The sequence below is a fragment of the Vicugna pacos genome, chromosome 13 (assembly GCF_048564905.1).
Source record: "Vicugna pacos chromosome 13, VicPac4, whole genome shotgun sequence".
NCBI classification, from domain to species: domain Eukaryota; kingdom Metazoa; phylum Chordata; class Mammalia; order Artiodactyla; family Camelidae; genus Vicugna; species Vicugna pacos.
The window spans coordinates 65926847-65940811 of record NC_132999.1 but is presented as its reverse complement, the minus strand read 5'-3'; the positions used below and the strand labels follow the sequence as shown (position 1 = coordinate 65940811).

The following is a 13965-nucleotide window of genomic DNA, read 5'->3' as shown; positions in this document are numbered from 1 at the left end:
AAGTCCCTGTCTCCCTGGAGACGAGCTATTCGGCGGCCGCCGTCAGGGAGCAGGGAGGCGGCCTGAGCCCGCGGCCAGAGTGACCACAGCGTTTGGGTCACTTTCTAAGGTTTTCAAACCAGCGCAGAAGGAGTGACTTGGGTGGAAGCATCTGGGTCAGAGGTCAGCTTCGGCCGGCCGCGCCCCCCACCCCGCCCTCCCCTCTGCCCCCCCACTTCTGAGTTCTTTACTTTTATTGAGGTGAAATTCACATCACGTAAAATTAATCATTTGAAAGTGTGCAATTCAGTGGCATGGGGCTCACTCACAAAGGTGTGCAGCCACCACCTCCGTTTCCAGGACATTCTGTTCCCCCAAAGGAGGCCCCACGCCCATCAGTCGGCCTTCCCCGCCCCCACCGGTCTCATCTTGGTCCCTGTGGATTTGCCTGTCCTGGACGTTTCCCATGAACGGAATCACACCACATGTGCCTTTTGTGTTTGGCTCCCTTCACTCAGTGTGGCGTTGAAGGCCCGTCCACGGTGCAGCCTGGGTCAGTGATCCTTTTTTAAAATAGCTGGATGACATTCCGTGGTGTGGATGGACCACATTGGTTGACCCTCTCCTCCGTGGATGGACACCTGGGCTGTTTCCCCCCGGTGGGGGCACTGCGGGTGACGCTGCTGCTGTGTTCACCCACCCGTGTTCCTGTTTTCAATTCTGCGGGGGGACCCCGAGGAGTCAAGCTCGTTTCCTGACCGTCCAACCGGCCTGCCTGCCCTCTCTCCCCCACCGCCAACCTTTTATGCCCCCTTCTGTGCCTCAGGCCGCCCTCTGGGGCCCTCCTAGGAGGCACGGTCCTGGCATCGACCGCCTCTTAGGCTGGGCCCCAAGGAGAGGCCCACACCAGACAGACAAGCTGGGGACCCTTTTGCTCAGTCCAGTGTCCTGCTCCCATGAGTCTCATCCTCATGACCCCAGCAGGCCCCTGTCCTCACCCGCCGTGAGGTCCCTGGGGACTCCAGGAGCCCTCCCCGGGGCCCAGCCGTCCTTCCCGAGCTGCCCTGGTGTTGGGGCAAATTTCACAGTCCACCCAGGAACCTGGGACTTGTCCCCGTCCTCTCACTTCCAAGGCTGCAGATGCAAACCGCAAGGCTTCTGGCACGAATGCTTCCCCTGTGGAAGGCGGGCACCTCCTTCCCTCCCTGCATGAGCGCAGAACGGGTCAGCATGTGCTCGGGCCGCGGCCTGCGGCCTCGGGGGCCCAGGGAGAGCTGTGCTGCTCCTGGGGTCAGCATGTGCTCGGGCCGCGGCCTGCGGCCTCGGGGGCCCAGGGAGAGCTCTCTGTGTTGCTCCCGGGGCACCTGCTGGGATTGGGACCGTCCCTGGGGAGCCCCGAGCAGGGAGTGAGGGCTGCTGGGCCCAGACGGAGTAGAAGCCGTGTCCCCGGGGCAGAGGTGGCAGCCGGGTGGCCTCTGGGTCTCTGGAGCCCCAGGTTCTGTTCTGACCTACGTCCCCGGTGGTCCCCGAGCCTCGAGTGCCGGGGAGCCGGGCCCCAGAGCCTGACGCTGCCTTCTTTCCCCCAGGTGACGGCGACCTTGTAAATAACATGTATGGGCCGGACCCTGACCTGCTGGCCGGCGAGAGCGCGGAGGACGAGACGGAGGACAGCGTCATGTCCCCCATCCCCATGGGGCCGCCGTCCCCCTTCCCCACCAGCGAGGACTTCACCCCCAAGGAAGGCTCGCCGTACGAGGCCCCCGTCTACATCCCCGAGGACATCCCCATCCCACCGGACTTCGAGCTCCGTGAGTCCTCCATCCCGGGGGCCGGCCTGGGGGTCTGGGCCAAGAAGAAGATGGAAGTCGGGGAGCGGTTCGGCCCTTACGTGGTGGCGCCCCGGGCCCCGCTGAAGGAGGCAGACTTCGGATGGGAGGTGAGCACCGCTGCGGGCGCGTGATTGACCGCGGCCACTTATCTTGTGTCCCATCTATTTATAAACCCGGGCTACGCAGCACCACCCGAGGCAGGAGGCTGGTCGGAGAGAGCGTTCGCATGTCACATTTCCCAGGCTCGCTTCGTCCTGCAGCTTGCAGGACGCGGCCCTGAGAACACCAGGGGCCTGGCGACGCCTGGCAGCCCCCGGGGCTGCACCCGCCCTCTTCCCGGAAATGTGTCTTTAATGAGCTCATGTCTTAAAACACCCCGTGCTTCCCGTCTGGATCTTAGGTGCTAGGGCTGCAGTCTCGGCAGAACCCTGAAGACTGATGGGCTGTCCCAGGACAGGAGTCTCGAATCCAGGGAGAGCTCCTCAGATGGGAGCCCAGCTCCTGGCAGGAGCAGCCGCTCAGGGGCAGCTCGTGAAGCATGCCCGGTGGCCTCACTGCTGCCACGTGCCCAGTGCGCGTCCAGGCCGAGGGCCTCCTACCCAGCGTCCCCAGGTCCCCCAGTTCCGTCACAGGACCCCTCACCTCTCAGATTAGTGGGGGCGAAGAGGGGAGTCTTTTGGTTTCAGTTTCCCTGACGATCTGGGCCTGGCTCAAGCATCCTGGGGCCCACATGTGGTCAGGAGAGGGGCGGTCAGTTAGGTGGGTGGGAGCCGGCCTCCCCCAAGGTGGCCCTCCCTCTGGAGGCGTCCTGCTCCGGCCACGAGGGTCACTGGGCCCCAGTTTGGGGGACTTTCAAGGGGGTCTCATGAGGACCATGGGCCCCACACAAGTGGTCCTGGCCTTTCTGCCCTCCCCATGTAGCCAGTGTTCGGTGGTATTTCTGGCCAGGACGCTGCCTGGATGGAAAATGCAAACACAAAGCCAGATTCCTTCTGGGTGTTTCACAGCTTCCAAAAGTGCTTGGATGGGGGTCAGCTCCAGGAAGGGGCGAGCTGTCCACAGAGGGAAGAGGACCCTGTGCGGCCGGCAGCCGTGCCCCCTACAGGCGGACTAGGGCAGCGAGGGTCAGGGCAACCAACTTGGTGGCTTTGGAGGAGTTCTCAAACTGGGTGTACTTCTGCGCTCTGCGTACAGAGAGGGGTGAACTTGGGTCTGTCTTTGCCATCTCAAGAGTCTGCGGTTTTGCACTGCTCCCTAGAGACGTGGGGTGCACAGTGCATGGCCTCTTCCCTGCCCCCGGGAGGCTCCTGGCCCCCCGCAGCCCTGAGCGTCTCCCCCGGGCCCATCTGCTTTTGAAACCCCTTGTAAGGATCTCAAGAAGGCTGGCTGGGTCGGTGCGCGTGCTGGTGGTGGTGGAGGCAGATCCGAGAGCCCTGCTCCCTGCACAAGGACACAAGTGTGTCCCCTCCAGCAGGCAGGTGGGGTGTGGTTCATGGTAACACATGGCGTGTGCACACAGGGGACACAGAACCCCCTCCCCAGGTGCCAGCTGACAGCCCAAGCTCTCCAAAGGGCTCTGAAGGTTTAGAGCAGGGGGTGGGGGGGTGGGTTGACCAGATGGACAAAGGAACAGGCCTGCCAATATCCCCACTCAAATTGATGGAGGCCACAGCTTGAAAGCTGGACTGTGTGAGTCTGTCGTCCCCGGGCAGCCGACTCAGCGCGAGCCTCTCAAGGTTGGGTCCCCTGCAGACTGGGCGGGCCAGGTGGGGGAGGGGCCGGGGAGGGGGTTGGGCGATGCGGGCCGCCCGGAGCACGGCGCGCGCTCTCGAGACCCACAGGGTCGCCCTCCCGGGGAAGGAGAGCGTTTTCGGACACCCTGCCAGGGGAGTGGTTCGGGCTGTGTGACGCTTTCTGCACGGGGCCTGTCCCGTGCTCCCGGTCCGGCTGGCCCGGAGGAAAGTAAGGGTGTTGGTGCTGCGCACTCAGGGAGGCCTGGACTGTTTAGCTAGGAGGGGCTTCAGACGTTGGCGGGTCAAGGACCCCCAGGTAGCCCCGTGGGTGACCTTGAGGCAGCCTGGCTCTGGTCTCCTCTGCTGCGGCCCGTTTGCTCTATTTTCACAGAAACGGCCGTATCAGCGCCGCCTTGGGTGCCGGGCCTGGTACAGGCCGTGGCTGTTATCTGCCCGGCGCCTGTTGGCTTTGTGATACTGCTTCTCGCCCGTGTACGTGCGGGAGCGCGCCCCTCCTCGGCGCCCCCCGCCCCTGCAGTGGCTTTGTTCCTCGCCCGGGTCCGGCCGCCGCCTCTCTGCCGGCGCTCGGGGGTGTTTGCCTCCGTCCCGCGTGTCCCCCCGGCCTGCTCCAGACGCACTGGCCTTGTCTGTCTGACCCCGTGTTCTTGGCGAGTTCGGGCGCCGCCCGCCCGCTCCGGGACCACCGCTGGGCCTCGCGGCCTCCCGTGTCGCCCAGCGCGGTCGGGGCAGCTGTTCGTGGTCGAGCACCGAGCGCAGAATCGGGCAGGAAGGAGGGGGAGGAGGAAGCAGGCACCCCGAAAGTTCAGGGTGAACCCACTTTTGCTGGAAATGAATCATAAGGTGTAAGTGGTTTCTTTCTAGCTCCCGGACATTGGTCTGGGCCTCAGGTGGAAACATCTTCCCTGCTGAGCAGCCTTGCTCGCGTCCTGAGACAGACAACGTCTGTCTGGCTTTGTTGCGGTGCCTGCCAAGCAGCTGCTGTGGTCCCTGCCTTCGCCTGCAAACAGGGCCCGAGGTTAGGAGGGAAAACTCCAGCTCCGGAACCCGGGCCTTCCCGGGCTTCCTGACCGCGCCAGGCGTCCCTCGTGCTCCGGCTGAGATGCTGCCCCAGGCCTGCGGTCAGCTCGGCCCAAAGCAGGCCCTGGGACAAGGGAAATGTCAGGGCTCCAGGATCACAGCGGGGGAACCGGGGCCGCCCAGGGACGTCAGAGTCGGCTCCCAGGGAGGGTGCATGGAGGAGCGTCCTCTCACGGCGGTTGTGACCTTTGTGTGTGAGACCGCTCACGCTCACGCTGCTGATTCCGTTCTGTAAGCCGGGGTGCTGTGATCTTACTACAGTTCACACGCGCTCACTTACTGGAGAAGAACAGGGAGTGACATTCTAGCACAGACGACACACAGACTCCGAGAAGGGTCCCGCACGGTTTGGACCCCCCGAGGGTGGGGGGGTGGCGGAGTGGCTCCGTGGCCGGCCGGGCTCAGGAGCGTGGTTGCCCCCGTGGGGTCTGGTCTGCGAGTCAAGCAGGAGAGGGGGACCCGGGGAGAGCCCCTCGCAGACACAGGACGGGCGCCCCTCTGGGGATGGGCTCAAAATCAAAGCAAACCAATCATTCCCCCTGCATTCTGAGACGCCAAGGGCGCAGCTTTCTGCTTGGAAATCCTGTGCCGGAACATTCCGGCAAATTAACACTGAAGGGCCCCACCTGCTCTTCTCAGTTTGTGGTGGGCAGAGTGCCTGGCCTGCACGCGGTTTCTGGTGACTCCACAACTCTGGCAAAATCACGTCTGTCCCCTGCTGGGTGACCTACGACCCTCAGGGCCAAGGGGGCAGTAGCATCTCTCTCTCATGTAGGAATTTCACTTCAGCAAAATGGGGAGGTCCTCCTCCCACTGTCACCCGCCGCTCCCCTCCCCGCGTGCGCGTCGGGAACGTTCAGTGACTCTAACCGCCCCCTCCTGGTGCTTCGGGACACGCCAGGAAGTGCCTCCCTGTCGTTATGGAGGAAAGCACACCTGTGTCAGGTGTGTCCCCCCAAACCTGGGCCTGCCGGCTGTCTCCTTGGGGACAGATGGAGCTTGAGGTGCGAGGAGACGGCCCCTGGGCTTCCTCTCGGAGGGCGGTGGTCTGTCCGCCTGCCAGGGACCACCCTCCAGCTCCCGCCCCCTCCACCCAGACCCCGCTGCCCGCTGACACAGCCACCGCTCACCCTGCCCAGAATGAATCTCCCCATAATTGCGTTTTATTGCCCTGGGGTCTGAAGAACAATGATTTTGATCATTTGCTGAGTAAATCATGACATCTCTCGTGGTGCTGTTTATTTGGCTAATTAAGAGACAGCCTCGAGGGGGACGGGCTGTGGAGCTGGCTCCTCGGAGGAGCCACCTGTCCCCAGGGCAGGTTCCACAGCGGTGCGCCCAGCCTGGGGCGCGCCCCGCAGGAGGCCCCCGCGGGAGGCGGCAGGAGCGATTTTTGCATGGACGTGCCCGTGTGCTGCCTGTTTCTTGGTTGGGCGCCTGTCTCCCCCAGAAAGTCAGCCTCTCTGGTGCCGAGAGCGTCGCCTAGCCTGGAACTGGCACTTAAGCATCATCTGTTGAAAAAAACGCATCTGCCTCTGCTTGAGACGCTGGTGGAAAACGTTAATGTGAATTGATGGGTTTTCAATTATCTGAAGAATTTACTCGAGTGGATTACCTCATCCCCTTGGCTTTCGTTTCTGAATATTGACATACATGTTCGTTTGCTCAATCAACAAACAGGCCAGGGCCTGTGGGAAGCTCCGAGGTCACGGGGGAAACGGCCCCAAGGCCTCAGGTGGCCAGCGGTCCAGCGCTACAGTCACACAGCCCCCAGGCTGGCTCCTCCGGGGTCCCCAGGACAGCTTTAGCGAGGGCTGGGCCCCACTGGCCGCCCTGTGGACCCAGAGACACGGACTTGGGGGTGTTCCAGGCAAAAGCTGCTGCCCAGCCCTGCACGCTCAGATTCTGACGTCTCTGTAATTTTAAGACTGATTATCCAGGAGACCCGGCCTCGAAGAAGGGCCTGGGGGTGAGAGGAGTCAGGCCGCGTGTGCGCGCGGCCCCCCACGGGTAATTTTAGAGCAGTGATGCTCTGTTTCCCAAGGTGGGAGCCATTTAGCCTTAAAAGGAGGAGGAGCTTGGAGGCCTGTTTTTGGTCCAAAGTGGTGGGAGGACAATGATGCCCAGTGGAGTGTCTGGTTCCCGGGGACACAGGGTGCCAACACCCTGGGAGCTCGGCCTCTGATGTCTCCAGGAGCGAATGTCGTGGGGCGCGGCTTCCAAAGGCTCGGTGGCACACGCACAAACACGCAGAGCCCAGAGCTGGCTTCTCCGAGGGCCCCGGAGGCGCTCCCGGGTCGAGGGCTGAGGCCACGGTCAGTGCAACGTGGGGTGGGGCAGATCCGCTCAGGGGCTCCCGGGGTGGGGCTGGCTTCTGCGCCGGGCATCCTCCGCAGCCTGGCCGGGATTCACACCACCGTCTGGGCCTCCACCCCCACCTCGGATCTGGGTCTCCATGGGGCGCTGGCCTCCGTCCCCTGCCTCCTGCGTTCACCCGCTCACACTCTGGCCTCAAGGACCCCGTCCTCTTTCCTGTGAATTTACCATACGCCCAGGTGTTAATGCAGACGTGCCGTGTGGCTGTGTGAGCTGGTTCCCAGACACCCCCAGGGCTCCCGGCCTCCGAGGCCGTCCAGGTCTGAGCTCAGGCACAGGTGACTCCTGTTACAACCGAGCACCCATCTGCCTCCGGGACAGCATTCCGAGGCTCTTGGGAACACGCTTCAGCTCTCCGGTCCCTGCGGCGTGATGACCAAACGAGAAACCCTGTCAACCTGGAGACAGACACACGTGCATGCCTTGTCACCATAAGGATCCTGAATGCATCTGGTGGCCCCGGAGGCATGGGCTTCCCAGCATCCTGCCCCCTGCAATGACCACAGAGGACAAGGCCACCAGCACCACCACAGCCGGCTGGGCAGCGCCCTGGGATTCAGGAAGGAAGTGCTCATGCCCCGGGAGGAACACTGATAGTGGCCAGCAGCTGGTCTGGGCCCACGGGCACTTCATTTGCTGGCAGCCCCTGCAGAAGAAAGAGATTGTGTTCAGCCGGCAGGAGCCTCCTCTGCGCCCCCCAGCTGTCAGTGGCCACGGGATCCTGGGCACTGTCAGCCCCAGCCAGCCCTGGGGATGGACCCACGGCCCCAGGACATGGGGGAGGCCAGCTGGGCTCAGCAGGCCCTGCCGGTGCTCCAGGCGACCCCAAGAAGCGAGTTCACCCAGCCTGGAGGGAAGGTGAGCCCCTGACCCCTGAGAGTGTCCCTGCATTTGCAGAGAAAAATGTGACAGCTGGTACCGGAAGGTCAGGACTGTCCTTCAGACTTCCCGGGTTTCCCTCTGCGAGCAGAGGTCCAGGTGTGAGGGTCACACCCATTGGAATCAGCTGGAGCATCAGAAATACAGGTGCCCAGACCCCGCCCTGGGGATGCCAGGCTTTGGCCAGATGGAAGGGCCAGCCATGTCTGTTTGCCCAGGACTGTCCTGGTTCTGAACCCCAAATCCCAGGAAACCTCCCTGGGCATCAGGTTTGTGAAAACACCCAGGGAATTAGAATGTGCGGTGGGGTCAGAACAGCCAATCCGGACGGAGAGAGGGGAGACTCCTTCCAGCCTCAGCTTCTGTGCCCAGGACCCTGGCAGGAGGAGCCCAGCGGGGACGGCGGGCGGAGCAGAGGTGGCCAAAGACCCCCACCCCCTCCCAGCACGCCCACTCCCCCGCGGGGCCCCAAGGTGCAGAGGGACACTTTGGGATGGGTCCCTGGGGACTTTCAGTGACTCAGCAGGCATACTACACTAGGGGTCGGCATGTCCCAGGGCCACCCCGGCGGCCCGTGTGCAGGTGGCCGTGCGCTGTGCCACGCGCACACACTTGCCCATGCTCTCTCTCCCACACGCGTCCCACTTGGGGAACCACACTTCGGCCTCCGCCCTGCGTCCTCACCCCAAGCCGGTGCTGCGTGTGCCCGGGCAGGGGGCACCTACTCAGTTTTATTTCCCTTTTAGCATCTTACCGTGTTTACTCTTGGAATTTCAGCAGCGGGACAGGCGCAGTGGCCGGGAGGCGGGCAGGGGGCCAGGGCCGGTCCCCGCTGTGCAGGCTGGGCCTGGGCCTCCTGCGGCCGTGAGGGCCTCACTCCCAGGGCTGGCCGCTCCCGCCCTCTCCCGGCACCGGGACACTGCGGCCAGCCGGCAGCCCCCCACCCCCAGGGGCCCCAGAGCCTCGGAGTCTGTCTCTGCTTTGCCCCCTCTGCCCGGCTGCCCAGCTCCAGCCGACACTGACCCTCCTCCGTCTGTGTTCTCTGGAGCTTTGTTTTAGGCCTAGACACGTTGCAGGCTTCTTCCCCCCACAATGATTTTCTGAGTGCGCTTAGGAGATACAACGTACATTCAGAAAGCGTCCAGAATCGTAAGTTGCTGCTCCGTGCGTGTTCACACCTGTAAAATCAACAGCTGGACGGTGATGGGTGTGGGGGCCTCCTCCCAGGCGTCAAAAGGGGGTCTGGCTTCAGCGAGAGAAGCCGTCCTGCGGGAGCAGAGCCGAGCGGGAGGTGGCTGGGCCGCGCGGGCGCAGGGGGCTGGAGGCACAGAAACCTCGCGCCCTCACTTCCCCGGGACGTGCGGCAGCGCAGGCCCCTGCCGTCCCTCGCAAGCACCGCGACATCAGGCCCAGACGTTTTTAGACCAAGAATGCCATGAAATCCTGCACTGTGTCAGGCCCAGCTCGGAGGCACGGGTATATAAGGAATTTTCGGGAAAAGGAGAGAGAATGACTAAGAGTGCCTCCTTGGCGCTCTGCTCCGTTTCCTTAAGGGGTAATAACCCAGCCACCGGCCGGCGAGGGGACTTTCTTTAAATAGAGCCTTCTGATTCACAAGCGAAAAAAGGGAATAAATGTTTTCTTTTCATATTTAAGAGCCGTCCATGAATACCAGCTTCTTAAATGGCATTCTGCCGTCTGCATCTCACACACACACGCACACGCACACACGCACGAGTGGCAGCCGGCCCGCCCTCGCCCTGGCACCGGGCGCCTGTGAACCGGAGCGGTGGGAGCAGCCTCCGTGGTCAGGAGGAAGTGCGCGCGAGGGGCGGGGGCAGGGCGGCTTCTCCTGGGGTGTCAGCTTGGCCTCCCCCGGAGGCCGCTCCCCAACCCCTCTTTGACTCTTTCTTCCCTAAGGAAGATGGGGTCACGGGCTGAGGGGCTGTAAGAGCGGCGCCTGGGTCCCTGGGCTGGGCAGGAGAGGCGAGGCCACTGCTCTGCGGCCCAAGAGTGCGGACGAGAGGGAGGTCTGGGCATTCAGTAGGCGCCTGCTGTGTGCGCACACTGGCCGTGCCAGGCTCTTCCTGCTCCGTGGTCCTCATTCTGTCTGTGAATAGACCCCGAGCCCCGGCCCACTGGGCGGCGACAGGGCCCGGCCCCAGCGCTCACCCCGGGGGTGGCTCTGCTGTTCTGTTCAGGACATAGGATTCTCCGGACCCCAGAGACGGCCGTCAGCCTCGCCAAAGTCAGGATTCTGAGACGGTCCCGCAGCGCCTGAGGCCTGGTCGGGGGTGACATGTGTTCAGGCAGGAACCACGTGGGTACCTGTCCCGGGGGGTCAACCTGTGAGGCGCAAAGTCCAGGACCCACCCACCCAGCCCCAGCCCACCCGCTGCCAAATCTAAACGGGACTCCTTGCCGCCGGCTCGCCTCGGGGCTGGTCCCAGGGAGCCGCAGTGCTCACGTGACTGTGCTGAGTGCGCGTCACCTTCACAACGCAGATCCCAGACCCCACCTTGCCCGCCGATTAGAATTCCTGGGGGCGCCAGGAGTCTGCATGCTAGCTAGCAGTGGAAGGGAGGGCCCGGGAGGTCTCCATTCCCGGAAGGAAGCCCCAGGAAAGGGCTTTCTCTTGGAGTTCCCCCCCAGCCCCACCCCAGGAACCCAGAGAGACAGTTTCCTACAGGTGTGGCGACAGGTGGCAACAGAATCTTTCTTTTCCTCTCATTTTGGAGGGGAGGTCATTAGGTTTGTTTATGTCTTTATTTAATGGAGGTACTGGGGATTGAACCCAGGACCTCGTGCATGCCAGGTATGCACCCCACCCCTGAGCTGTACCCACCTGAATCTTTCTTGACAGCAGGTCTTGTCAAGCTCAGGTGGAGAGAGCAGAAGGAGGGGGTGGGGTCAACCAAGAGGGCTGTCTCCATGGGAGGGCAGGATGGGGAACTGGTGTGCCAGGAGCAGCCTGGCTGCCCCACTGTCCTCCAGGCGGAGCTCTGGGCGGCAGGTGAGGCTGGGGAAGGGGCTCCCGAGGGATCCCACCCAAACAGCTGGCTGTCAGCACTGCCCTCCTCGGGTGGGGAGCTCCCTGGAGACTGCCCAGCGATATGGCCACCTTCCCAAGGGCATGGCAGTGATGGTCAAGGCTGGGGGGTCCCAGGCACTGATTGTCCGGGTCACGCCTGGACATTACTTGGGGGCACGCCTGACACCGTGCAGGGAGCCTTAGAGGGAAGGGGTTCCCGCGGAGTCACGTGGCAGGTTGGCACAGCACCGTGGGCCCAGGCGCAGGGCCACCCCCGCCCCCAGCATCCCTTTGCTGTGCCTGTTGGCCCTGCGCTTCACGCAACCAGCACGCACTGAGAGCAGGGCTGCGCCAGCCCCACTGCCCCCGGTGCACCCCCGGCAGCTAGAGCAGCCCCCGGCCCCCGTGGGCACTCCACCCCCGCTGCCCTGTCCTGTGGGCGACGGCCCAGCCCTCGGCTCTCCCAGGGGGATGGGGACCAGTAAGGCATAAATGTGAAACTTGGCCTCCTCTGTCCATGCCCACACTGCCATCCGAGCCGTGGCTCTCAGGGTTACCCTCTGGGCTGACCCCACCTTCCCAAGGCAGGAAGCAAGTGGTGGGGACCCACACGCTGAGACCGAGCATCTGCAGTGCTGTTCGTTTATACGGAAAGATTTCCACTTCAAGTACGTGAAGAGCAGGATGGGAGGGGCGGCCCCTCTGGGGGCGGGCAGCTACTGGCCAGGCGGCTCCCTGGGGATCCCCAGCATGGCCTTGGCCGGCCCGTCGTCCACCCCCTCCGCGGGCCTCCCTCCCTACTGGGTCAGACAAGCGTCCCAGACGTTGCAGGCCATAAAAGGTCCCCTGGGTCACGGGACAAGGGCGTGGCCCTCCCAGCCAGGCCTGCTTATCAAAGCTTCTCTCGAGTTGGGAATTTTTGTGGGCTGGTCACCCCCAGGTTAGGAATGTGCTCTCAGCGCGTCACAGGCCACCTCAGCCTCAGCCAAAAACCAGGGTGACATGGCCACTCACCACCCACCGAGGGGCAGTGGCCACGGAGGGTCCCCTGCAGGCCCGAGGCTGGTGCAGGGCACCCTCAATCCCCAGGCCCTGCTGGGCCCTGAGCTGCGGCTGGGTTTGCTGGGGTCCCGGGGCTGGATGAGAGGGTAGCCTGGGCGCACGGCAGGAGGCCCTGTGGGAACAGGGGAAGCCAGCACCCTGGTGCTCCGTGGCCCCACCCTCCTCTCACATTATTTGGAGGTAGGGAATAAAACGGCCCGAAGGTGACGTTTAAATCAGCCAATAGGATGCACGTTGGTCTCAGCGGTGGTGTCTCCTCCTCCAAGTGGGAAGATGCTAAGACGAGTTGGCCCAGTCATTGTCACAGGAGTCAGCGGGCTGGTCCCTGCTCACCTGTGTGCCTGGCCCCCGTGCCAGGTACCACTGTGTTCCAGGGGGTCGGGGTGAAGCAGGTGCCAGCATCCAGCGGCAGCGCCTGGAGCACGTGTGGTTCCCGTCCCTAGCGCGGTCCTCAGCCCGGCTGCGCCCCCCCCCCCCCCGCCCTGCCCAGCCGGCCAGGGCGGGGCCAGGCTCACCAGCCCGCAGCGGGCCCGGGAACCACCTCTGTCTGACTTGCTGTCTGCTTTTCTGCCTTCTGGGCTAATGCCCAGTTTAATTGCACGTCCCATTGTGTCATCCCTGTTCAATCATGTTCGAAAATGCCTACATCCACTCCTTTCCCATTTAGATCTTTCTAAAGTCCACTCTGGCTTATCAGCGCCTTCATTGCTCGAGCGGAGCTGAGATCCCTGCCATTCAGGCCTGAGGCATTGTCTGTCCCCGCGGCAGCGGAGATAAACCCTCACCCAGAACAAAGTCGCACTGACCTTTTACAAGTAGAAGCGGCCTTGTTTCCCTCTAGACTAATTTATCAGCCTTCCTTTCAGCCCAGCACTCAGCGAGGCCGGGAGAGCACTGCCAAGAGCGGGGGTGGCCAGGGACTCGGACGCCTGGCTGCTTCGTTCTCGCCGCCGCCTTGGGGTTCGCGGGGTGCGCGCGTCCGTGGCCGTGGGGAAGGAAGGGGCACGCCTGGAAGGCAGAGCCAGGTGCTCGCCAGGGAGACTGGGGCCTGCAAGTAGCTGAGCCCCCTCCCCTGGCCTCCTTCAAGGCAGAAGCAAAGCCCTGTGGCAAAGCCTGAGCCAGACTGGACTCGCTGAAGATGATGATAACGAAACGGCCCGCAGCCCCAGGGCCCCCAGGGGAGGCCGCTGAGCCCCGGAACAGCCGCTCTCAGGTTTGCCCGCCTCCCGGCACCAGGCTCCCCTGGCAGGAAGCTGGGAGGAGAGGCCGCTCCTGGGCCAGACCCCACACGAGTCAACACAGGGAGCACCTTGCGGCTGAGGACCTGCCCAGGAGGGCCCTTCTAGAAGTTTCCGGTTGCCCTGGCTCCCAGAGCTTGATTCACACTGGAATAGCCCGTGGAGCGGACCTTAAGGAGCCTCACGTGTGTGAAGACCCAGAGGGGCCAAGAGGCACGCGTGACCCTCGCCCAGGGGTGCTCCTCGTTCGGCCGGCTGAGCCGGCTCAGCCCAGGGCGCGCCAGGGCATGCGACCTCGCGGGGCAGCCCTTGTGGTGCTGGTGTGGGCACTGGCCCCGGGGTGGCCCCTGCAGGGAACCCCTGCCTCTCGCCCCACTCCTGGGGCTCCCAGCCCCAGACGGGCCCTGGGCCGTCCCCTGGACGCAGGGATGGTGGTGACAGCGATGGCAGCAGGGGACCCTGGGAGGCGGTGGCGACCAGAGGGCGGTCCCGGCCCCGAAGGTCAAGGCTGGCGAGGAGAATGCTCTGGGATGTCACGGGGGCCCGGAGGCCGTTGCTGGGGACTGGCAGGCACTGGAGGCGGCCCACGCCCTGCACCAGCCCAGCAGGCAGGGCGGCAGGGCACTGCACCGTCCCCCTGCGGAGGCCACGGGGACCCTGTCTCAAGTCTGAGATCCCAGAGGCGGCTGGCGCCCTCAGGGCTGGTGCCGCGGCCCCCTCCTGCCTCTCCCGCGCTCTCC

General features: G+C 63.9%; 1 protein-coding gene across 1 annotated transcript in view; it reads left to right on the top strand.

The window, feature by feature from the left end:
- The window catches only part of PRDM16 (PR/SET domain 16), a 311746-nt gene that overhangs the window by 101018 nt on the left and 196763 nt on the right, over window positions 1-13965 (top strand). The window contains exon 2 of the mRNA XM_072975567.1: window positions 1566-1915. Within this exon, the coding sequence (XP_072831668.1) occupies window positions 1566-1915 (350 nt within the window). The remainder of the gene's footprint in view (window positions 1-1565; window positions 1916-13965) is intronic.